The 24,228-nt window shown below is 47.4% G+C and overlaps 1 protein-coding gene across 8 annotated transcripts in view; it reads right to left on the bottom strand.

The window, feature by feature from the left end:
- LOC139048130 (uncharacterized) overlaps positions 1-24,228 on the bottom strand; it is a 424,803-nt gene that overhangs the window by 168,143 nt on the left and 232,432 nt on the right. For all 8 annotated transcript variants that reach the window (XM_070522634.1, XM_070522640.1, XM_070522641.1 and 5 more), the window contains 2 exons: positions 7,334-7,449; positions 3,723-3,804 (listed from right to left, as the gene is read on the bottom strand). In XM_070522634.1, coding sequence (XP_070378735.1) covers positions 3,723-3,804; positions 7,334-7,449 — 198 coding nt within the window. The remainder of the gene's footprint in view (positions 1-3,722; positions 3,805-7,333; positions 7,450-24,228) is intronic.

Here is a 24,228-nt window from a genome sequence, read left to right as displayed (position 1 = left end):
GATTGTGGTTTTGGCACGTACAGCCCCATAATCCAACTCAAGTTTAATACAGAGGAGACGAGGCAGTTTCCATACAAGGGAGATCGGGGGAAAGGGACGCGAGAAGGCAAGGTAAGCCTTTTGCTATGCGACAGCGGTTGTGGGGAAACTGGATAAGCTTAAGTTTAAGGTACAGCACAGTACCTTCCTGCTATTTCTGAAAGATAATCACCATGCATATATGTCAAGCGGATAAATTACGCTATGCTTGTAGAAGCAAAGCTGCATTAATTAAAGCACAACTCGGGCTCCAGGCGACACTACGAAAGCAGTTGACTGTGAAATCAACACTTCTATGCCTGCCGCGGTAGCTTTGTGGCTATGGCATTGCTCGAGGTCGTGGATGTGATCCCAACCGTGGCAGCCCCATTTCACTAAAATTTAGGACACGCTAAAGAGTACTACAGTGTCAAAATTAATCAGGAGTTTGCCACTACGGCATGCCTCAATCCGATGGTGGTTTTGGCATGTACAGCCCCATAATCAATTCAGAGATGATGAAATATGGCTCTTAACAACGCCTTAAGCAAATGTCTCTCGCAATGTGTTCTTTGTACGAAACAAACAGCAGTGGTGCTTGCAAGGTAGCATTTAACACCAACTCGCCACTCTCGTGTTATACTAAACGTTGAAGAAATTAAGCTTTCGGCATCAACATCACTGCTAATTATCTACAGTCAAAGCAACCAAGACAGAAACCTTCGCTTACATAAATTCCGACAGTGCGTGGGATCTGGATAATATTGAAATGAAGTGTTCTTTGCCCCTTTCTTCGACTTTCCCATAGCTGCTGCTGCTGTAGCTGGTGTTGTCTGGCATACCGTGTCAGGGCGCTGGTTCAGAGCGCATACATATACATGGAAGAAGTGTGGCAGAGAAGAAACGAGATGTGAGAAACTTGTTTGTACCGCACCGCATTGAATGTGCACAATGCCATTTGGAGCTTCCTGGGTGTCGCCGCATTAACCTCTTGGTAGGTGTAATTATCTGTGGCGCCTAACAGCTTTATACTAACATGCTAGCCCAGAGGGAAGCTAGATAGAATTGTGGAGAGGAGGGGGAAAGAGGGCAGAGAATGGGTAGAATCGATGCAGTCACGAAACGAGTGAACAGCAGCCTTGCCATTCTTCACTTGCAGTTCCCGTACAAGGGGATGGGCGATAGGGAAAAGGTGACGTGAGAAGGCAAGGAAATGCTGCTACTGTACACAGTGGTTGCAGGCAAACAGAATAAATTTAAGTTCAAGGTACAGTACAGTACGTTTCTGGTACTCCTGAAAAATAAACACCATCCAAATTTGTGAATTGGGCAACTTATGCAGGGTGTGCAAAAGCACAGCCACAATGAAGTGCACCTTAGGGTCAAGACGACACTACGGAAGTGGTCACACGTCAACACTTCAGGCCCCGCCGTGGTATCTTTGTGGCTATGGCATTGCTTGAAGTCATGGGTTTGATCCCGACTGCGGTAGGTGCATTTCAACGAGGGCAAAATAAAAACTGCTCGTGCACTTAGATTTAAGGACACATTAAAGAATACCACGGCATCAAAATTAATCCAGAGTCCGATACTATCGTGTGCCTCATAATTTGATTGCGGTTTTGGCATGTACAGCCCCACACTTTAAATAAAGTTTAATACTTCTGCCAAGATGTGATGTGCTATGTGAGGCAAGGAATGTGTTCAATCCTCTCGGAGGTTATGAAGTATAGCGCAAAACACCATCTCAAGTAAACACCTTCCGCTGCGTGTTTTGTCTACTACACAGACAAACACCAGTGGGGCAGGCAACTCAACGTCTAACGTCAACTCGCCACTCTCATGTATTAAACATTGAAGGAATTAAAGATTCACCGTCAGCATCACCCCTAGTTATCTTTGATCAAAGCAAACTGCTCAGAATGCTTTGCTTACATTGATTCCCACAGTCTGTGGGATCTGCATAATTTTTCTTCCTGTATGGATAAAGCTGAAAACTAAATTAAAACTGATTTTTCATAATGAGCTCTTCGACACTGCTGGCCTAGTTTTGAACATTTGGTTTGATTTTCAGGCATTGCATAGCGATTGAAATCTACACCTAGAAGGTAATTGAAATGGCAATTCTTCAGTTAGCTGATAGCTGAGCAGCTCAAGCAGCACAAGCTGCTCAAGCAGCACACTCAAGCATTCAAGCACACTGTTCAATAGTGTGCGAACTTAGCAGTAGAGTAGCAGTAGCAGCAGTATAGTAGCACTCTGAAGAGCAATGCAAACAATTTGAGCAGTAAGGTTTTAATGATTATTTTCTTGATTTCTCTGTCGCTCAGTAAATAGACAGTTAAACTTTAGCTGTGTTCCATGGCTCCATGGTCTGTTGCTTGGATGTTTGTTAGTAGCTGCAAGGAAAACAAAGCTGAGAAGAGTGTGGTGCTCTAATGTTGAATTTTTTTGGTAGTGCAGTATGCAAAGCAGCTGTATATTGCAAAGATCTTAACTTGTTAGTAACACTGCTGGGTAGACTTTCTACCACGTACGAGGTACGTATTGGCATGCCTAGTGATAAGGCATAAGTCACTGTACAGCATGGAAAACACTGAGGTGAACAGGCAGAAGTCATGAGGCACTGCACTAATATAAATTTATTTGGTAAAATATATTAGGTCTCCACAAGCAAACTATCACGCTGATGGCTAAGAAATCACAATTATTCTAATAAAGCAATTGATACTGCTGACATCGACATTTCGTGAGTGGGATATCTTTTTGGCATTATGAATCCTCACATTAGGAGATCTCTCTGTTTGCTCTCAATAGTGCATTCTTTTACTAATGGAGGCACACACTTGCTGCAATGTGCTGACAATCTGCCTCCATGCACACACTTGATCGTGTAGTTCTTTTATTCGATCATGGAGACAATGGCCAGTCTTTCTGACAATGTTTGCTATGTGTAAGGTGCATGACGTATAAATATTTGCAAACTCAAAAAATCATTTTCTTGCTTAGGCTGGTTCAACATGGGCGTTATGGAGATGGCCTGGAAAGGTCTTGGTGCTGCAGTACACATAAATGGGTTGCATGGTTGCTAAAGATCGCAAAAAAAGTAACACGAAGACACAAGGCAAGCTAAAGACCGCATGAACACCGAATAACATCAATAAAACTGTTTAGTTGGAATAGGCTGATTATGAGGCTAAACGGTTGTACTGCGCTCGCACAATACCGCAAAGGTACGATAATCGCGGTAATCTTTCGAGCAGTGCGCTAAGGAAATGTCGGAGCTACCTCGCGCATTTGGCGGCCGCTGAGATGTCAACACATCAGCAGCGCAATCGGAGAGTGCATGCAAGCAAACGCGCGAATTAAAAAAGGTCGTTCGCGCCAGTTTCTTGCGCGATAACGTGCGATAAATATCAAAACAGTGTCATCTGTAATAGCCCTGCGCCGCAGAATTGCGTGATCGATCAAGTCGAATTTTCACACTCAGATCAAAATGGTTTTCGCGAGCGCACTCATTTTGGCCGAGCCAGGCTGCTGTGTCAAATGGCCGTCGCTTGATCGTTTGGCGTATAATAAAAAGCAGCCACGGCATCTGAAAAGCTATGTGTGTCAGCATAACAGTGCGTACAAATACAGTCGTCTACACAGCCACATTTCATTCAGCGAAGCGCCGCGGCGATCGAGTGCGACGTAGTACATACATGTACCTGCCGGCAGCTGCTTTCACGTCTTTCGCGTAACAGCGGCATAGGCACCGCGCCGTGTCGCCGCTTCCCGCTTGCACTGTGCGAAGGGAAATGTGGTCTATTTCTAATTGCTACAGTTGAAAATGAATCGCAATAAAAGCACTTGTCAGTTCAAATACGCCGATGACGTGCACATATGCATATACGAACTGGTTGACTGCGCTGCATATATATCCTTCGCTGAACGTAAAAAGCGCTGATAGAAGTTTGTGCGTTTCAACTATCGAAGAATGGTTCAATTTTTTCGAAGCACGAGAACGTATACATATACGCGGAGGCGTGGAAATCGCGCTGTCGATGAACGGCGCTGATATATCAAGTGTACGCAGTCGATCGGCAGCTTTGCCGGCATTGCATGGAAGTTCGCTGAAGCTCTATCGCACACTGCGAGGACTGGCGTTTCGTCAGTCACGTCGTTGCCGGCCTAATATGACTATATTAAGTGGTCTGCCTACTAGTTTGTTTGTCAAACGTATTTAAGAAGCCCAAAAGTTCTCAGCACACACGACGCACATGTATGATTCCGCAATCGTATTGCTGTTGGAAGGGGTCTTGAAGCAACATATTCAAAAATTTAGTTAGGGTCGCCTATAGTTTGAGGGACCTTCATGAATCTTATTGGTGTGGGAAGCACGCCGATAGAAAGCTTTGAGGGAAATCCAACCAGCGTATTGCTGTAGGAGGCTCGCCTACAGGAGGTTTGAGGTACCTTCAAGAATCTCATTGGTGTGGGAAGCGTGCCCATAGAGCGTCCTGGGGGCCCTTCAAGAATCTTGTAGGTGTGGGAAGCGTTCCCACAGTCTGTACTGAGGGAACATCAGTATTCTTATCGGTGTTGGAAGGGCGCAAACAAGAAATCCTATCGGACCCTCAAGAACTCTGTGGGTCCAACAAGATCGCTCTGTCGGATTTTTTGACTGGGAAACCATGAGCGCAGACACTATGTCTCTTCGCCTTAGTGCTGAATTGAAACTATGAGCCTATGAGCAATATATTAGAAGGCTGAGGCTAACAGCGCGGAAGACGACACCAAATTGTGAAATAGCAGCAAGTTTTCATCATTACAAATGTTTCAGCGCATTTTCATTATTTCATCTCGCATGGAGAATTGTAGGCTCATGGCGTTTAAAAAACCTGATCATCAGGAGCCGTATGAGCAAGAGAAAGTCCAACAAAAAAAAGAAAAACGATAGAACTACTCAAAAGACATCAATGACAAACATGATGGTTAGCAGGGACGGACAGTACAGTTTTATTTGCTAACACCTCATAGAGTGTCATGACGATTATGAAACTTTTATCTACTGTGCGCATACAGAAACGCAGCCTATCATAGGCAGAAGTTCACAACACAGCATTAATGTTAGTACCTTCCACAGCAGAGCACGCCCAATACAATTATGCACTGAAACAGCTTAATGCCCTTTGAGATGATAAGTCAAAGCTCGTCACAAAGATATAAGTACGTGCCATCATCGGCTATCAGTTGTGGCCTTTGGCAATGTAGCCAGAACAGCACGTTCCAACGCTTACCTGCGTCAGCTCGAGCGGCGCAGATAGACATAATTATGTTCGTAAGACTGCTACACCACTACCGTGAAATTTCGTCTTCATCTCTTACGTGTCATGTCTCACGTAATCAACTTACGCTTATGATTTGCGGAATTACTCAAGTTCGCACCTGTTCTACCCTTACCGTATTTCTCCTACAGCACTCGTCCTTGCAGTGGCAGGCATCGCAACCTTGCTGATCTTACGAATAGCTTTAGCTTTGTGAATACGGTTCTTACTTAAGATTTTTCTTACGCCAAAATTTTTTCGTAAGTTCACTTGGTGAATTCTGTCCCCGGTTCCCTATTTGTGAACTATCATCGGTAATGGCGCACCACGACAAATTATAAACCAGTGCAGATTCAGCAAAGCAGACATTTCGTGGCAAAGATAGCGTGGTAGTGCGTCGGATTCTTTTGATATGTCAGCCAGCCGGTTTCCTATAGAACGACTTTCGACAATGACGGCAAAAGCCTCGTGCCTGGAGAGCCACGCCCATGCGTAGAAATGCCGTTGTAGAACTATGACATCGGGGGATGAAACCGAATCCCCTCTTTAAAAAGAAGGAAGCGCTTCCAACATGTATAGATGCCAAATGAAGCGCGAACGGAGGAACGTGTGCCCGAAGCACTTCTGAAGGTACAGTGCACGCCGTCGGCTAGTCATAGCCGGAGGCAGGCTCACGCAATCCGTTCGGTGCGAAGGTGCTCGCCTTGCCGCTATAGTTCTGCCGTGTGTTCTTTGAGTTTCTTTGTGCTCATATGATTCGAAAGCGAAGAAACGAAAAAAATAGAAGCAAAACTATCGCAGTAGGGCAAGCATGCTAGCATCCTGCGGGCAAACCTACCATGCATGTGCCTGCCCGTGGTAAAGCTGGTAATCCTTTGGAGTCTCCTACTAAATAGATAAGACTTCGGCGCACAGATAGCCCAGCTTAAGATTGTAAAACTAAATTCAGGGTTCTCATATATACCTGCTAAAACTACGGTCCTATTAGGACGCGCGTGCCACAGTGGGGGATTCCGAATAAATTTCGACAGCCTAGGGTTTGTCAGTGCTCACCGAAATTCGAGTTGACGAGCGTTTGTTTCCGTTCATTCGCGTGGAAATGCGGTCGCCGTGGGCGGGATCCAACCCACCACCCCTAGCTTACCAGTGCAAGGGGTCAGCCGGTTTAGGTGCGTTTACTGGCCCAACTATTAAATTAATATTATTGTCGAACTACGGAAAGCAATAAGACTCGGCACACATGCACAATCATTGCCAATGTTCGCGTCTATGACGCAATATTATGTAGAAAATTATCAATTCGCAAAGTATGACTAACCCTTTGGAAGCCAGAAGGACGACGTCTAAGCAAGTACACGTAATAACCATAACTCATATGCTGGCTCTCGTCCAAACTAGCGCCAGAGCTTCCTCTAGTGATTATTTTAGCAAAATCTGTGCCATGCTGATGGCTTACCGATGGCGGGCACTGTAGCTCCAGCAACACATGGGCCACGCGCACCGCTGCTTGCGTTTCATTTCACACAGACGCCGACAGTGCACGTTCTGGATACGCTGGCGGTCAAAATTCTGGTGCCTTGAAGGTAAATCTACCAAGGCAGGCCTTCAGCATGTGGTGTAGTACTGAGCCAAGTGGTCTGGCAGAATTGACAGCGCTTTTTGTTTCTTGGTACATTACACTGTATTCTTAGAACTGGTACTCAATCAGCATAGCTTCCACGTGCAATGGTCGCGTATTTTTCCAAACGCGAAGTAGAAACGCAGAAAAATCATTTATTTTAACACACAGTGGCGCGTTCTTTCTGATGTCCTATTGTAAATAACATGTTTATGCTGTCTCTTCCCAAGCATAAACAAGCTGTGGATGAGAATGTGGGATCTTTTTCTGCAGTGGTCTTAGATGTGTCTGCTTTGCCTCCGTAGGTTCAACTTTATTGCCTCGGAAATCTGTCCGCGAATATAGCGAATGAACGCGCAAGAGGGTGTGCGTGAAAGACGCTGCTCACCGCCCTCCTTGAGCACATTGTAGAGGACAGCGAACAGCGTGACAGCCAGGGACACCGCCACGATGGAGGCTATCGCTGTCACCCAGCGGCCGTGACCCTCGGGCATCAGCAGGGAGCTGCGCACAGACCATCGCAGGAAAGTGCAGACATGAATTGATCAGCAACGGGCGAAAGATCTAAGCCTCAGCCTGGAGCACGTACTTCCGCAAGGTTGGTATTTTGGGCGAGCGTTTGAGCGCAGATTGTGGGTCTTCTATACGTGCACAATACATGTACTGCAACTGTTCGCCACTGTTTGAGGAGCCAGTTATCTTGTATATGTGTAAGGATAATTTCACAGAAATAATGTAAAAGTATTTTTTATTAAGAAAAAGCTTTCTTAGTAAAGAACGTTCACCCTGGGCAATCTCTATTAGGGTGACTTCGGCGGCATTCTCCCGCAACGAGGTTAATTTCTTAAAAGAAGGTTGACATTTATGTGTTGTGGTCCTCCCATAAGGTTCTGGCGCCTGCGCTGTTTGCTGTTTTTGTTTTCTTCCTTTGCTCTGTCAAGTGCTCTCCCTTCATCTTGCTGACTTCCACCTGTGCCAAGTCCCGGTGCAATTCGTACTTCGTGCTTCTAAGTTGTTTTTTATGAACGTTTAGTTGTGAGGGAGCGTTTGTGGTGTCTGCGTGTTCTTGTAGTTCTTTTTGTTTGTTTCAATACCCTTATATGACCTCGTTTCCACAAGATTATGCCCTGACGAAGACCCGTGTTAGAACGTTGTGTCTTGGCTCCAGCTTCTCTTGTTCACTCAGTGTAGACCATGCAGGAACTAGTGACGCAGCATTCTCGAGACAAGAACATAATTACTACTGCACGTGCTCTCCTGCGAATAAACTGCCCAAGACCAAAGCCGGGATGTACGCGGCGAAGTTAAACCATGCACGATGCATCATTACTGTTATCTGTGAAATGTACAATCCAATTTTTCCCCATGCCCAAGTTTTCCCGGCCAGGGAAAGAGTCTGTGTTAACGTTTTGAAAGGGATAGAACAATGTTATGAGCGCGGATAGCGCTACATGACAAGAACTGTGTAATTGATAGCTGTCGAACAAGGAATCATCATTATCGTTTATTGTCCCTTAGAGGTGCCTTGCGTGGCACTAACGTAAGGTGGAAGTATGAACATGAATAACTACTATCGATATGAAAACAAAGAAGAAAAAAGTTACAGATAAAAATGTCAAGGGCGCAAATGGGATGGGTACACGGGCACTGAAGGCAAGCATTGCCAACATAATACGTGGCAGAGGTGTGATTAGTGTAATTAACTCTTAAAGTTTCCTATCATTAACTGCCTAAATGTTTGTGGATTGCGCTCGTTAGCTATTGATTCTGGGCAGCTCGTTCTATCAACTAAAACTTCTGTCTGGGCGAGTTAGTGCATACTTGACCTAAAAATTCTGACAGCGCAAACACATGAGACCACATAGTAACAAGGACGAGACACAAGCTCTGGCTCAACTTAATTGACGGAAGACGGATACCTTATATAAGGGGGAAGGCAGAAGCGAAGGAGGAAGGGAAAGAAAAACGTTCTAATAATGTATACTGACGAGAAAGAAAAATCTATTAAATGTGGTTGTACCATGAGCCCTGTACACTTCAGCGGTTAAACAGAGTTGGACAAAGTGAGCAGCTAGTTGTTTAATTTCAACAATTGTTAACTAATTGCGCAAGTCGGTATGTTGCTTATCGGTAACACGATAAGGAACACGAGAAAAGTTCCTGTTCAGAACTATAGTTTACGTGCGGCTGTTAGTCAGTCGGAGGGAATTTGGCTGAGGAGGACGAAGAGTATTACGCAAATGTGGGGAATGGTGTACTAGAGCATGGGGGATAAAACACAGTTGGGCAATCTTGCGTCGCGTTAAGGTACAAGAAAGGTTCAGTTGTGGCTTGAAAGCACTGATACTGTTGCGCGAGTCATTTGCCAGCGAGTCCTTGTAGTACTGTCAGTCCCGTCAGGGATCGTAACAGAAAGGGCCTTCAAGAAGTACATTGACATACAGACACGACAATATAAAAGGGTTTAAGAATACACATTAATACATAGAATACGGTTATACATCAGCAGGCGTAAAAAACATATAATGAGGTTCATGCTGCAGGATTCGGGTTGGACAGAATAATTGTGCCGCAAAATGCAAAAAATAAAGGTAGTAACAAAGTGATACTGACAACAAGCAAAAATAATTACTGAGTAAGCAGATCGTTTTCAACAAGTGTGATAAAGGCAGTTAGTAATGAACTATTGACAGAGCTCACGTCCAAAGCGTTCCAATCGCGTATAGTCTGTGGAAAGAAAGAATACCTGAAAGTGTCAGCACAGAACGAATACTCGTTTAGTGTGTGGGAGGGGTTATGACGTGTTTTCCTGGTTTGAGATTTCGTTATGTATCGTGAGGTATCCAGATACAATTGGTTGTTTACGGGTTGGTAAATGGTTTTAAGGCGTGCTCGTTTTGCTCTGTATTGAAGAGTTAGGATCCCGGCTTGTTTGAGTAGTTCTGTCGGCGAGCCTGTTAGCCTATGTTTGTTAAAAATGTACCTGGGCGCCTTTCTCTGAACACCTTCAAGTTTTTTATTCAGCTTGTTAGTGAAAGGAAACCAAACGACATTTGCATGCTCTAGTACCAGTCTGACAAATGTTTTGTATGCTAGTAGCTTTATATCAGATGATGCTAGTCTGAGGCATCTATTATTAAAAATAACTGTTTTAGTGCGGTTGCCGTGACTTTGTTAACGTGAGCATCCCATCTAAGGTCAGAAGTTAGTAATATTCCTAAGTATTTGTATTCACAGACCGAAGCAAGAGGAATGCTGTTGAGTGTGTACTGAAAGCGTGACCTATGTTTCTTCCTTGTTACAGATAATAGAACAGATTTGTCAACGTTAATAGTCACCTGCCAGTCTTCACACCACTTCGCTATTGCTGCTATGGTGTTATTTAAAGCTATGTGGTCGATGACAGAGTTAATTTCCTGATATAGCACGCAGTCATCGGCAAAAAGTCTAATGTTAAAATGTTAGCAGGAAGGTCGTTTATAAAAATTAGGAATGACACTGGGGCTAAGACGCTTCCTTGTGGTACACCTGATGTGACATCAGCTGTTACGGATTTCTTATTATTAATTTTGACAAACTGAGTACGGTTAGTGAGGCAATCAATAATCTAGTCTAAAATTGGGCCAGTTCCTAAAGTTAGCTCAAGTTTCCTAATAAGTTTTGGGTGGGACACATGGTCGAAGGCTTTCGTAAGGTCAAAGAGAATAAAGTCACGTTGTTTCTGGTGATCCATAGAGGTGGTTCCATCATGCACGAGTTCAATTAGTTGAGTAATGGTAGAAAGTCCCGTTCGAGAGCCATGTTGGAAAGGTGTTAGAATTTGGTTATCTTCTAGATAGGTTGTTATGTGCTTTAAGATGATGTGCTCAAGTATCTTGCATATTGTGCTGGTTAGTGAGATTGGTCTGAAGTTTGAGGGACCAGATTTGCTTCCTGATTTATGTATTGGTGTTATTTTAGCTGTTTTCCATTCTTTTGGAAGGCTGCAGGATGACAGGGATTTGCTAAAGAGTATTACTAAAAACTTCGCAATCCACTCGGCATGTCTGCGCAGGAATGTGTTAGAAATGTTATCAGGCCACGGTCCTTTTTTTAGTGTCTAAATTTAGTAATAGGTTTAAGACTACAGCTTCGGTCACAGTAAGGGGCCCTGGTTGCTTGCCGGTGCAGGGGCTATTGCGAGGTGCATTTCCATCTTCTGTAGTGAAAATGGAACAAAAGTACTTATTCAGTGTGGTCGCAGTGTTTCGATTTTCCTCCGAGGACGGATGACTTTCATTGGGTACTTTAGGATTTAAGTAACACCAGAACTTTTGGGGAGAATCTTTCAGGAAATTTGTTAGCGTATTTGAAAAATAGAAAGCTTTAGCTATTTTGATTTTAGATTTTAACTCGTTAATGGCTAATGTTAATTTTTCGCCTGTTCCTTCTGATGGGTGGCATCGTTGCGTTTTTTTTTTTTTCAGTCGTCGGACCTTCCGTTTGGCATGAATTACAGTTCGAGGAATCCAAGGATTATTCTTTCGCGTTATTTTAGTGTTGGTAGGAACGAAATTAGTTGTGCATTTTAAGCCTGCGCCATAGGATTTCTATATCGGTATTAGTGTCATCTGAGAGTTGACGGAACAGTGTTAGCTCTTCAGATAATGTGTCAAGTATGCTAGTGACATCAGCTCGGCTGTAGTCAGGATATGTTATTGTTGATCGGGAAGCGTGCGTAGTGTAATGAAACGGAACAGAACACAATAATAATTTGTTGTCAGACAGGCCTTCAGTGTTTATACTTTAGCGTCATGATAAGGGAAATGATTGCTCAGGAACACTAATCTGAAGTGTTAGAGCTAGTTCCTTGTACGCGGGCAGGTTTTGTTACGATCTGCGTGAGGTTGAAAGAAAGCATCATATCGAAAACAACTTCCGCGCAAGGTGAATGATGTTGCAGTGCACACCAGTCGATGTCAGGAAGATTTAAGTCCCCTAAAAGTATTAGTCTAGTGTCCTTAACATGGGGGGACGTTGTATGTAAGTACACAATGAATGAAACTTGTCTGAATGAGAATAAGGGGTGAGGTAAACGCACCCAACAATGATAGCGCTACTAGAAAAACACAGTTTGCAAAAAATCGCTTCCACCACCTCAACTTCAGGCATTGTAACGAAAGAGACTTCATATTTTAATAACAAAGCCACGCCTCCACCACGTGTCGGTGGGTCCTTATGAACTATAGCGTATTTCGGGGGAGTTATTTCAAAATTGTTAATGTGTTTTGTTAGCCAGGTTTGCGTAATGGCTACGAAGTCCGGCTCGAAGCCCACTAGTAATGATTCAAGGTGACCGAGCTTGTTGACAATGCTACGCGCATTTATGTTCATGAAAGTTATTTGGGACGTTGCTGGCGGCGCGGGCGTAGGGTTCGTGCTTCCGTGTCCTGGTTTTTTGTTTGCTTTGAAGCACGTGTAAGGGGGCACACGTATTTTTTAACATCGTCCCAAAAGTATAGCTCCCCGTTCATCTTTAGTTTATCATAAACAAGAGCGACTTTATGGCCGGAATTTTTTTTCGGTTTGCCGTATTTCCATAAGTTTCTTCTAATGTCGCGAACGCGAGGGAAAAAATCTTCCTTGATGGCAATAATAAAAGAGGGATGGATGGATGGATGGATGGATGGATGGATGGATGGATGGATGGATGGATGGATGGATGGATGGATGGATGGATGGATGGATGAAGCAAATGAATAGACAGATGATGACGATAATGCTGATGTTAAAGTTGCGATGAATGCTGGCCGTTAAAACACAGCACCGTGCTTGAGTGCCACAATTTATTCCTGTGTCGTGCAAGAAATTGTAGCACGGCCCATTCTGCAAATTAGCGTAAGAAATCACTGGAGGAGCCAAGGACCCAGAATAAAGTCCTCCGAGAAAAGTCAGGCATTGACGGTTGCCATAAAGGAAAAGTCTTTCGCCCAGTTCTGTATCCTGAGTAGATGCGGAATAGCGGCGCTATATCGTATCTGGCAAGGGCATCCGCACAACGTTTTGCAAAGGAGGGGGCAGGGGCATCCGTTGGCGGGGAAGGGGAGATAAGTTGGCACCGAAAAGGCACTATTAGCGGTCTAAACTACGCACTTGAAACAAAAATTTGAAAAGAAAATTAGGGCCTGGCTTGGAGAAAGTATATCGAATTGAAAAATGAACAACGAATTAAACATATTGACACGTGTACTTGTCTTTATCGGGCGACAAGTATTGTCGCCTAACAAATGTTATCGCAGAGCGCGGGACACGCCTGCATGTGTCCGAAGTTTCTGGAAAGTTATCGATGCTTCTATGCGCTGTCTGTTGTCGCCGAACGTTGTGTTATCTGATTTCATCGCTTGACACGAATGGTGTAGAACATTTTAGAAAGCATGCGGGTCCCAACGTTTAATCTGGAACATTCGATGATTGCTGTATAAAAGCCGACGCGCTTGACTCGCTGATCAGATTTTCGACGATCGCCGACTGTGTTCGCCGCTTTCGTTGTGCTATAAGTGTAGCCTGTTTTGTGGGCACAGGTTCGCCCAATAAAAGCTAGTTTTGTATTCCACCGTACTGCTTCTTTCTTCGCCGTCACTACCACGTGACATCTGGTGGAGGTTCTTGTGCGTTCATGTACCGAACGCCCCCGCAAAGCCGCGATCCAAGCCCGAAGCCCGAGGACAAAACCAACGTCGCCCAAGACCAGCGAGCTAGCCGCCGGCTGCAAGGACTGCCCCCAGAGCACGGACTCCTACCTGAGACGTGCAGGAAGATCGCCACCAAGTCCACCCCAATGGCAGCCCCAGCATCCCCCGTCGTGCTGCAGCAGCCAGGGAGCCTCCGACGTACCGCGGTTCAACGTTCGAGGACGCAGAAAGCTGGCTTGAGTCATACGAGAGGGTCGCTGCTTTTAACAACTGGAACAGCGAAGACAAACTGCGACATGTCTTCTTCGCATTGGAAGACGCTGCCAGGACGTGGTTCGAGAACCGAGAAGCCACCTTGACTACCTGGGAGCTGATCCGAAGCGGCTTCCTGAAGACATTCACAAGGGTCGTACGCCGAGAACGAGCCCAAGCACTACTGGAAACCCGAGTGCAGCTGCCCAACGAGACCACCGCGATTTTTACAGAAGAAATGAGCCGCCTATTCCGCCACACCGACCCGGAAATGCCCGAGGAAAAGAAAGTCCGGCTACTAATGCGTGGTGTTAAGGAGGAACTTTTCGCCGGTATGGTACGAAACCCACCGAAGACTGTCGACGAGTTTCTTCGCGAGGCCACTAGCATCGAGAAGACACTCGAGATGCGAAACCGGCAATTCGACCGCCGCACCAACGCTACAAACTATGCCGGAGTTCAATCACTGGCCTCCGAAGACCTGCGCGAGGCTATCAGGGCAGTCGTACGAGAGGAGCTTCAGAAGATCTTCCCGTCGTCGCAGCCTCAAGTGGCCTCGATCGCTGACATCGTCAAAGATGAGGTTCACCGGTCGCTTGGAGTCCCAGAGGTGCAACCTCAACCCCAACCCGAAGCGATGACCTACGCCGCCGTCGTACGCCGTCAAGGCCCTCCTCAGCGACCGCGCCAGGGCCCTGTAACGCCGCAATTTCGTCGTCCGCCGCCGCCGCCACCAGCACGACCACCCGTCGCCCAGCGCACCTACGCGAGGAAGACGGACATTTGGCGTGCTCCTGACCACCGCCCGCTCTGCTACCACTGCGGAGAAGCGGGTCACGTCTACCGACGATGTCCGTACCGGGAGATGGGACTGCGAGGTTTCGCCGTCAACGCGCCGCGTCCACAGCTTGGAGAGCGCCCACGTGACATCGCCGATTGCCTCGCCGCCACTCAGTGGAGCCCTCGACGGCCATCGCGTTCGCCGTCACCAAGACGCTACCTGTCGCCGCAGCGCCGACCATACACTGGCCCAGCCCGGGGCCGGTCAGCGAGCCCATCTCCGGAAAACTAAAAGCAGCAACCGATGGAGGTGCGGTTGCTATTCGTCGAACTGACGAAGATCCTCCGCCGCCGACGAAGACGACGACGAAACGATCTCGACGACATAACAACGACACGCCGCCGTCTCGACGAAGTCAGGAAGGCAAGACCACACCGACGAACGACGACTTGACGACGCGACGTTCCAACTTCAGTTCAACACGACGCAGCCGTGATCCGACGCCACGACCTAACTGCAACGCCAGACAAAGAACCACCGACCTCGACGTGCTTCTCGACGGCCACGTAGTCACTGCCTTAGTCGACACAGGGGCTGATTACTCCGTCATGAGTGGACACATCGCCGCCCAGTTGAAGAAAGTTAAGACTACGTGGGAAGGCCCTCAAATTCGAACCGCTGGAGGACACCTCATCACGCCGTCTGGAGTCTGCACGGCAAGAATTACCGTTCATGACCGGACTTACCCTGCCACCTTCGTTATCCTCCAACAGTGTTCACGAGACGTCATTCTCGGTATGGACTTCCTCAACCAACACGGCGCAGTCATCGACCTGAAGTCGAAGTCAATAACGCTGTCGGAAGATAAAGCGATACCGCCGGAGAGCCCTCGTAGTCACCACGCCTTGAGTGTGCTCGAAGACCAAGTGAGCATCCCGCCCCGCTCCAGCATTGTTATTTCGGTCGGCACCGAAATACCCGCTGACGTAGAAGGTGTCATCGAAGGCGACCAACGTCTCCTGCTAGACCGTGAAATTTGCGTCGCAAGAGGGATCGCTCGACTGCATGGAGGGAAAACTGAAGTGTTGCTGACAAACTTCAGCCAGGAGTTCAAGCACATCAACAAGGGCACGACGATCGCGTACATCGAGGAAATTCAGGAAACCAGCGATGCGTTTGTCCTCTCGGATTCCGCCGCATCTACCCCGACGACCATGGTTCCCGAACCAGACTACGACCTTAATCCAAGTCTCCCAGTGATTAAGCAACAGCAGCTCAGAAGTCTGCTCCGACGATACAAAGGCTGCTTTTCGACGACATCGAGGATTCGACAAACACCAGTCGCCAAGCATCGCATAATCACCGAGGAGTACGCTCGACCACTCCGCCAAAGCCCTTACCGAGTTTCGCTGCGAGAACGCGAAGCTATAAGAGAACAAGTCGACGAAATGCTGCGCGACGACATCATCCAGCCGTCGAAAAGCCCGTGGGCATCCCCTGTTGTCCTGGTGAAGAAAAAGGACGGAACCCTACGTTTCTGCGTCGATTATCGTCGTCTGAACAAGATCACGAAGAAGGACGTATACCCCCTTCCACGGATAGACGACGCATTGGATCGACTCTGCAACGCTAAGTACTTCTCGTCGATGGATCTCAAGTCTGGCTACTGGCAAATAGAAGTCGACGAGAGAGATCGCGAAAAGACCGCCTTCATCACGCCAGACGGCCTCTACGAGTTCAAGGTCATGCCATTCGGACTCTGCTCGGCACCTGCAACTTTCCAGCGCGTCATGGACACGGTGTTAGCAGGATTGAAGTGGCAGACCTGCCTTGTTTACTTGGATGACGTCGTCGTCTTCGCCGAAAATTTCGACGATCACCTTAGGCGGCTTACGACAGTACTAGAGGCCATCAAGTCATCAGGGCTCACTCTGAGGCCAGAAAAATGCCGCTTCGCTTACGACGAGCTTCTGTTCCTAGGCCACGTCATCAGTAAATCCGGAGTACGCCCCGACCCCCAGAAAACAGCTGCCATCGCAAAGTTCCCGCAGCCCACCGACAAGAAGGCAGTGCGTAGATTCCTTGGCATGTGTGCCTACTACAGGCGCTTTGTCAAGGACTTTTCACGCATCGCCGAGCCGTTGACACGTCTAACTAAATGTGATGTTGAGTTCAAGCGGGAAACGCCGCAGGCCGACGCATTTGAAGAACTCAAACGACGCATGCAGTCGCCGCCTGTACTTGCGCACTTCGACGAGTACGCCGATACAGAAATCCATACTGACGCCAGTAGCCTAGGCCTCGGTGCCGTTCTAGTCCAGAGGAGAAACGGAGTCGAACAGGTGATAGCTTACGCTAGCCGGTCGCTGTCAAAAGCGGAAAGCAACTATTCTACGACCGAAAAGGAATGCCTCGCCATCGTTTGGGCTACAGCTAAATTTCGCCCTTATCTTTATGGCAGGCGCCATTCAAAGTCGTCAGCGACCATCACGCGTTGTGTTGGCTAGCGAGTATAAAGGATCCTTCAGGACGACTGGCGCGGTGGAGCCTCAGACTACAAGAATACGACATCACTGTAACCTACAAGTCCGGACGAAAACACTCCGATGCCGATTGCCTATCACGCGCCCCCATTGACCCGCCGCCGCAAGATGACGAAGATGACGACGCCTTCCTTGGCATGATAAGCGCGGAAGACTTCGCTGAACAGCAACGGGCAGACCCGGAGCTAAAAGGCCTGGTGGAATATTTGGAAGGGCCCACCGACGTTGTCCCCAGGGCATTTGAGCGCGGATTATCTTCCTTCACGCTTCAAAACAATCTCCTCGTGAAGAAGAACTTTTCACCAGTCCGCGCCAACTACCTTCTTGTTGTCCCGTCAGGACTTCGTCCAGAAGTAGTGCACGCCGTACATGACGATCCGACCGCTGGGCACCTCGGTTTTTCCCGGACACTATCGAGGATACAAGAAAAGTATTACTGGCCGCGCCTGACCGCCGACGTCGCCCGTTATGTCAGAACATGCCGAGACTGTCAGCGACGCAAGACACCGCCAACGAGGCCAGCCGGATTACTACAGCCAATCGAGCCTCCTTGCCGACCATTCCAGCAGATCGGTATGGACTTGCTGGGACCCTTTCGGACGTCAACAACCGGAAATAAGTGGATCGTCGTGGCGACAGACTACCTTACCCGCTTCGCTGAAACTAAAGCACTGCCGAAAGGTAACGCAGCCGAAGTGGCGAAATTCTTTGTCGAAAACATCCTGCTTCGACGCGGCGCTCCAGAAGTCCTCATCACCGACAGAGGAACGGCCTTTACAGCAGAGCTCACCCAAGGCATTCTGAAATACAGTCAGACAAGGCACAGGAGGACCACGGCATACCACCCGCAGACGAATGGTCTTACGGAGCGGCTGAATAAGACCCTCGCCGACATGCTAGCGATGTACGTCGACGTCGAACACAAGACCTGGGATGCCGTCCTGCCGTACGTAACATTCGCTTACAACACGCCGGTGCAAGAAACAACACAGATCACGCCGTTTAAGCTGGTTTACGGCAGGAACCCGACGACGACGCTCGACGCCATGCTGCCCCACGTCACTGACGAAGAGAATGTTGACGTCGCTAGCTATCTCCAGCGCGCCGAAGAAGCCCGACAGCTCGCCCGCCTACGGATCAAAAACCAACAGAGGACCGACAGCCGACACTACAACCACCGACGACGCTTTGTTGAGTACCAGCCCGGCGACCGTGTTTGGGTTTGGACACCGATACGCCGACGAGGACTCAGTGAGAAACTACTCCGACGCTATTTCGGACCCTACAAGGTCATCCGACGTATTGGCGCTCTGGACTATGAGGTCGTGCCAGACGGCATTTCGCATTCACAGCGACGTCGCGCACGACCTGAAGTGGTCCACGTGGTGCGTCTTAAACCATTTTACGGACGCTAACGAACTTTCCTTTTGTTTTTTTTTCTTTGCTATGAGTGCTTACTTATTACTTTCGTTTGTTTGCAGCATCGGGTCGATGCTTTTTAAGAGGGGGGGTATTGACACGTGTACTTGTCTTTATCGGGCGACAAGTATTGTCGCCTAACAAATGTTATCGCAGAGCGCGGGACACGCCTGCATGTGTCCGAAGTTTCTGGAAAGTTATCGATGCTTCTATGCGCTGTCTGTTGTCGCCGAACGTTGTGTTATCTGATTTCATCGCTTGACACGAATGGTGTAGAACATTTTAGAAGGCATGCGGGTCCCAACGTTTAATCTGGAACATTCGATGATTGCTGTATAAAAGCCGACGCGCTTGACCCGCTGATCAGATTTTCGACGATCGCCGACCGTGTTCGCCGCTTTCGTTGTGCTATAAGTGTAGCCTGTTTTGTGGGCACAGGTTCGCCCAATAAAAGCTAGTTTTGTATTCCACCGTACTGCTTCTTTCTTCGCCGTCACTACCACGTGACAATATGCAATATGCGAAAAGGTAATATCACTTCGTGGAAAGAGTGTTCAGTCTCTCCGCGTGGGTGTTCTCGACTCAAGCGAACTGATCAGCAGCACACAGCACATTATGTTCACCGACCTGTATGTTTGCATGTCAGTCAGTGCTCCTTGAATAGCAGCTGCAGATGCCTCGCCTTTTTCTGGGCAATTTGCCTGATGACACGGTTGACAAAATGTTATTCTTATGTCTCATTACACGCCCTCGGTACACACTCATCATGCAAGGACCGTTCAGCCTGTCATTTGTCATTGCTGAGCGAAGCCACATTTTCATTCTCCTCGTTGTGCTGTAGGAGCGTCCGACAGTGCAGGCGGTAGCACGCAAGGCCAGAGCTAGCACAATGCTTTTGTGAACACGGGGAAGAATGTCTTGACCTGAACCAGAACTTCAGAGTTATTTCTGACGAGTTCTCAGCTTTCTTGCGCGACATTAGCACCAAAATGTGCCCGCTTCCTTAAAGTTTTCGATGCAGAGAATGCCTTAAAGTTCTTCAGCAAGGACAGCAATCTCAACACGAGCATATATGCTCAATTTTTGGTGCATGCAACTGGAGAAGTTTGAACCTCTTCGCATTGATTTCAGAAAAGCGGTGAGCCAAAGAAGCAGTGAAAGTGTCCAAGTAGGGCGCATATATTGCCATGCGGTAGTATTCTTCCGGCGACTGAGTCTTGTAGGTGTTTTGCTGGGCCTGACGACATACCTGTCTTGGTACAGATATCAGCATATTTAAGCGAGAGGCTGCCTAACTTGCTGTTTCTTTTTTTTTAGTACATCAGAGAACTGCTCTTGTGCGTTAGTTCGCGGGTCGGGGGGAAAAATACTCTGTAATTCAGAGATGTGGTCGTGTACAGATTGTAAGTCCACATGTACACTTTGCAGAACGTTGGTAACTGGTCCCAGCCAGACGCTGTACTTTGCTACAATCGGAAAGCAAACGACAAAAGATAAATTTGTTGCACAGTACAGGATGTGAGCTTCTTGCCTAGCTGCAGCGTTAGAGGTTGATTCTATTGACGGGAGCTCCTCGAATGCTTCGATTATGACCAAGGAGGGCTGATGGAAAATCCTAATCGACTATTTTGCAGAACATCTTTTCTGAAACAGCATCAGAATGTTAGGCACGAATTTCCTTCGGAGCACGCTCTGACGGAAGAAGTTTATGGTATCTTTGACCGTCGCTACTGTGTTTAAAATTTCAGAGACCTCGTTCAAGTCGTTCATCACAAGATTCAGTTTGTGATTTCTGCAGTGGAAAAATAGTGCCTTTGGACGCTGTTTCTGCACTATTCTGTTTGCTCTAGTTTCTTTCCGAGCCATTGTAGAGCTTCCATCCTACCTCTGTCCAACGAGGTTCTAAAGAATCAGCCCGGCATCCGTTAAAACTTCAAGATTACCGCGGCGATGCGAAGGTGCTCAGTTGATCCAGCTCTACAAATCATATAAACTCCTTTCGAGCGCAGACGTGGGTTGCCACCTCGTCAATGAAAAGAATGCCTATAGACATTTGCTCTGTTCCTGCAATATCTGCTGTTTCGTCCACAAGAACGGAAAAAGCAAGTGCTATGTTAGCTTGCGCCACTATTCGCTCTCTCAGAATGTCGCATATTGTTAGGGTTTTGTTCTGGACTCGGACGGAAGTGTACTTCACATTGCTGGGAGGAAAAGCGAAGTGTTCCTGAAGTCGAGTTTTTCCAACTTTTACCCTAAAGTCAAGGAGATCATTGAAGACCACACTGTCAAGACTGCTTCCCACGACTGCTTCCGCCAAATCACACGCACACACACACGCACAGACACGCACATGTGAAGGGGCTTAATTTCCTACAAACGCATGTCGCCATTATACGTCGCACGGCAGGCCGAAAGGAAACGGGGGTGTACGTAAGAGGAATGCGCGACCGGCCATATGTACAGGATTGATGGATGGAGCTTGTGATAGCTCGCGCCTGTATGTAAATGGTGCACAAATGTGGTTCTGTGAATCAGGGGGCTTTTCAATCGCAGAACTTCGTCAAGGGCTTCAAAGTGGCATGCTGGCATGTTGACCCGGCGGATCATCCTCTCGCCACGCAATGTGTTCGATGACACAACCGATCGTTTCCATATGACAGTGCAGCTTTCTGGGTGTTTACATTGTTTACATTCGTCTGAAGCACTGGACTCGTTCTCAGACACCGAAAACCAAGCAAGGCGTACAATTTTGCATAATAAACTCTTACAGTAATAGAAAAGCGTATTTAGGTAGCTATTTCAGATAGCTATATATGCATCAATCTTGGTTTCGCTTTCATTTACGTGGGACCAAAATAACCATCTGCTTCTAAATCCCGTTTAAGTGGCTCGCAAAATAAGGGTACTACTGGCTTCTCTCACTTTCGACGCAGCAGACGTTCTTTAGGAGCGGATTTATAGGTTTAGTTTGGAGGTTTGGGTGTAGGGGGGCCATTTTGCAAGGATGGTCTACAAGGAGATGTGACGCCATGGAAATGTGTTTCACTTTCCCTACTATCTGCAGCCGTCAAGATTGTTGTTCCTAGATCTAGCCCGCAATTTTCGCGAAAACTGAAGTACTCGCGATAAGACTGCATAAATATACTTGAGTTGTGAAACATATGCGGATCCCACGCACTGTGGGAATCGATGTAAGCGAATACTGCGATGCTGTTTGCATTAAGTGACGATTTTTAGCGGTGACATTGAAGGTGAATGTGCAATTTCTTGAGTGTTTAGTCAAATACGAGAGTGCCGAGTTCATGGTAAACGCTACCTCGCGTCAGTCAGTACTGCTTCTCTGCGTAGTGCACAGAACACGCAGAGAGACACGTTTGCTTGAGGCGCTGTTGTGCGCCATTGTCCATAATCTCTGAGATTATTGTGCATTATCACTACCTCACATAACATAGTGCATCGTCTCAGAAGTGCTAAACTTTAGTTGAATGACGGGGCTGTATGCGCCAAAACCACGATCGGATTGTGAGGCACGCTAAAGGGTGGCGGACTCCCGAATAATTTTGACATCCTGGTGCTCTTTAGAGTGCACCTAAATCTAAGTGCACTAGCGTTTTTCTATTTCGCTCCATGCGGCTGTGGTCGCCACGGTCGAGATTGAACCCGTGACCTCGAGCAACTCCATAACCGCCAATCTACCGCGTTGGGCACAGACGCGTTGGTTTGCCGTGCGACTGCGTCCGTAGTGTTTCTTACACCCTATGTTGTTTTAAAACGGCTTCACATCTGCATGCCCTCGGTTTCCATGGTGTTTATATTCCAGAACTAGCAGAAGATTACCGCATCGTAATTTGACTTTGCCTGCATTCGCTGTTTCCCTGCCTTCTCACGTCGTCTTTTCCCGCTCCTGGTCTCTCCCCCTCTATGGCAACTGCGTTAGTGGCCAGCTGTTTTGCGACTGCGTCAGGTGTTGCTGCACCCGTTCTAGCCATTCGCTTCCTACTCTCCCCCTCCTCTCTACAGTTCTATCTATGTCCCCTATGGACTTGCACGTTAGTAGAGTGGTAAGTGCTGCAGTTTATTCAATTTTTCGGTGGAGTCACGGATTATTACAGTTGTCAAGAGGATAATGTGGCGATACTGAGGGCGCTCCAGAGGGCATTGCGCACATGGCACTCGACAGAAAGGTCAAAACGAGTTTCGCACACCATCTGTCTTCTCTTCCAAGCTGCTTCTGTGTATATACACGGTCTGAACCGGCCCCTTGCTAACACCGGCGCGGTGCGGAATGAAACAGCATCGCAAAAAAAGGAGGCAAGGAAGGCTTTGCCTTAAAATAAAACTTCAAGCTTCTCTCTCAGAATTGTTCGCTGTCTTCAAAAACCACCGCAGACAGTCCTTCCCTTGCTGCCGTGACGTAACCAGCAAGATTAGTCATAGTGCATAACGTGCAGATTTGGCTCAGAATACTGAAAGGCGTTTCATACGGATACGCGGGACGCGAGTATAGAAATCAAGCTGTGTAGCGGTCTGCTAGTGCATAAAAAACATTATCCGAAGTTCCAGATGGGCAGGGGGGGGGGGGCAGGAGCAGGGTTCGCCCACCCTTGCCTCCCCTTCTGGACGCCCATGGTACACGTGTCAGTGGCCGTAATTTGAGCAGCTCTCTTGGTCGGTAAAGTGCGCCTATCGCGCTTTGAGCGCCACGTCATGTAGCACAAACCTAGCGTCATGGCGTTTCAACTCTGTAAGGCACACATATACACATACGGCAGCGGTGTGTGGGCTTCACTCAATTCTTGTCTTCTATTGCGCACCCGCATGCGCAGAATAAAGCAGCAACACTTGAAATTCTCAGCAAGAAACATACAAAGTGCCGAAAGTTGCGCGAGTTGGTATGCATTCATGCTTGGGGATATTAAAAGCAGCGCCAACAAACGCATGCACATAGGATCAGAGAAACATACAAGCGCTGCGCATAGAAGTGTAGTTTATTGAAGCAACATGTAATATAGATCTGAAGTGAAGGCGCTAAAATGACGGAGGACAAAGAAAAAAAAACACACACAGGGCGCCACTTCCAACAATGTTTAATCAGGAAAAAACGCCACAGATTTATACTAGGAGCGCTATCACAGTTTCTCAGGGCGCATTCGCGTTCAGGTAAAGCAGTTCTTTGCGTGTCAGTGACATGGACGCAACACGTACACAGTTACCAGCTGCGTCAATGATTCTTTTGGCCTCAATTATTAATCTAACCCATTTGTCATGGCTTCTGGCAACCACAGCGCAGGCGTGGAAGTCTGGCTTACATTTGCAATTTCTACAATAAATTGCCAGGTGGCCCTCTTTCCGATTTCTCACTTTGTTATTGTGTTGCCTCAGCCTGTCATGCAGGCACTGCTCTGTTTGGTCCACGTACTTTCTACAACAATCTAAAGGAATCTCATAAACAACTCCTGCCTGACATTCTACGTATTTGCTATCGTGTTTAGTAGCACAGGCCGGTTCCTTGTGGGAATAAGGGTTGGTCAATCTACAGAGCTTAGAGAGCTTGCATGGGGCAGAAAACACGACATTTACGCTAGCTCGCTTTGCAATCTTTTTCAAATTATGCGAC

Source organism: Dermacentor albipictus, chromosome 7, assembly GCF_038994185.2.
Source record: "Dermacentor albipictus isolate Rhodes 1998 colony chromosome 7, USDA_Dalb.pri_finalv2, whole genome shotgun sequence".
NCBI lineage: Eukaryota > Metazoa > Arthropoda > Arachnida > Ixodida > Ixodidae > Dermacentor > Dermacentor albipictus.
This window is presented reverse-complemented; position numbering and strand designations above follow the sequence as displayed.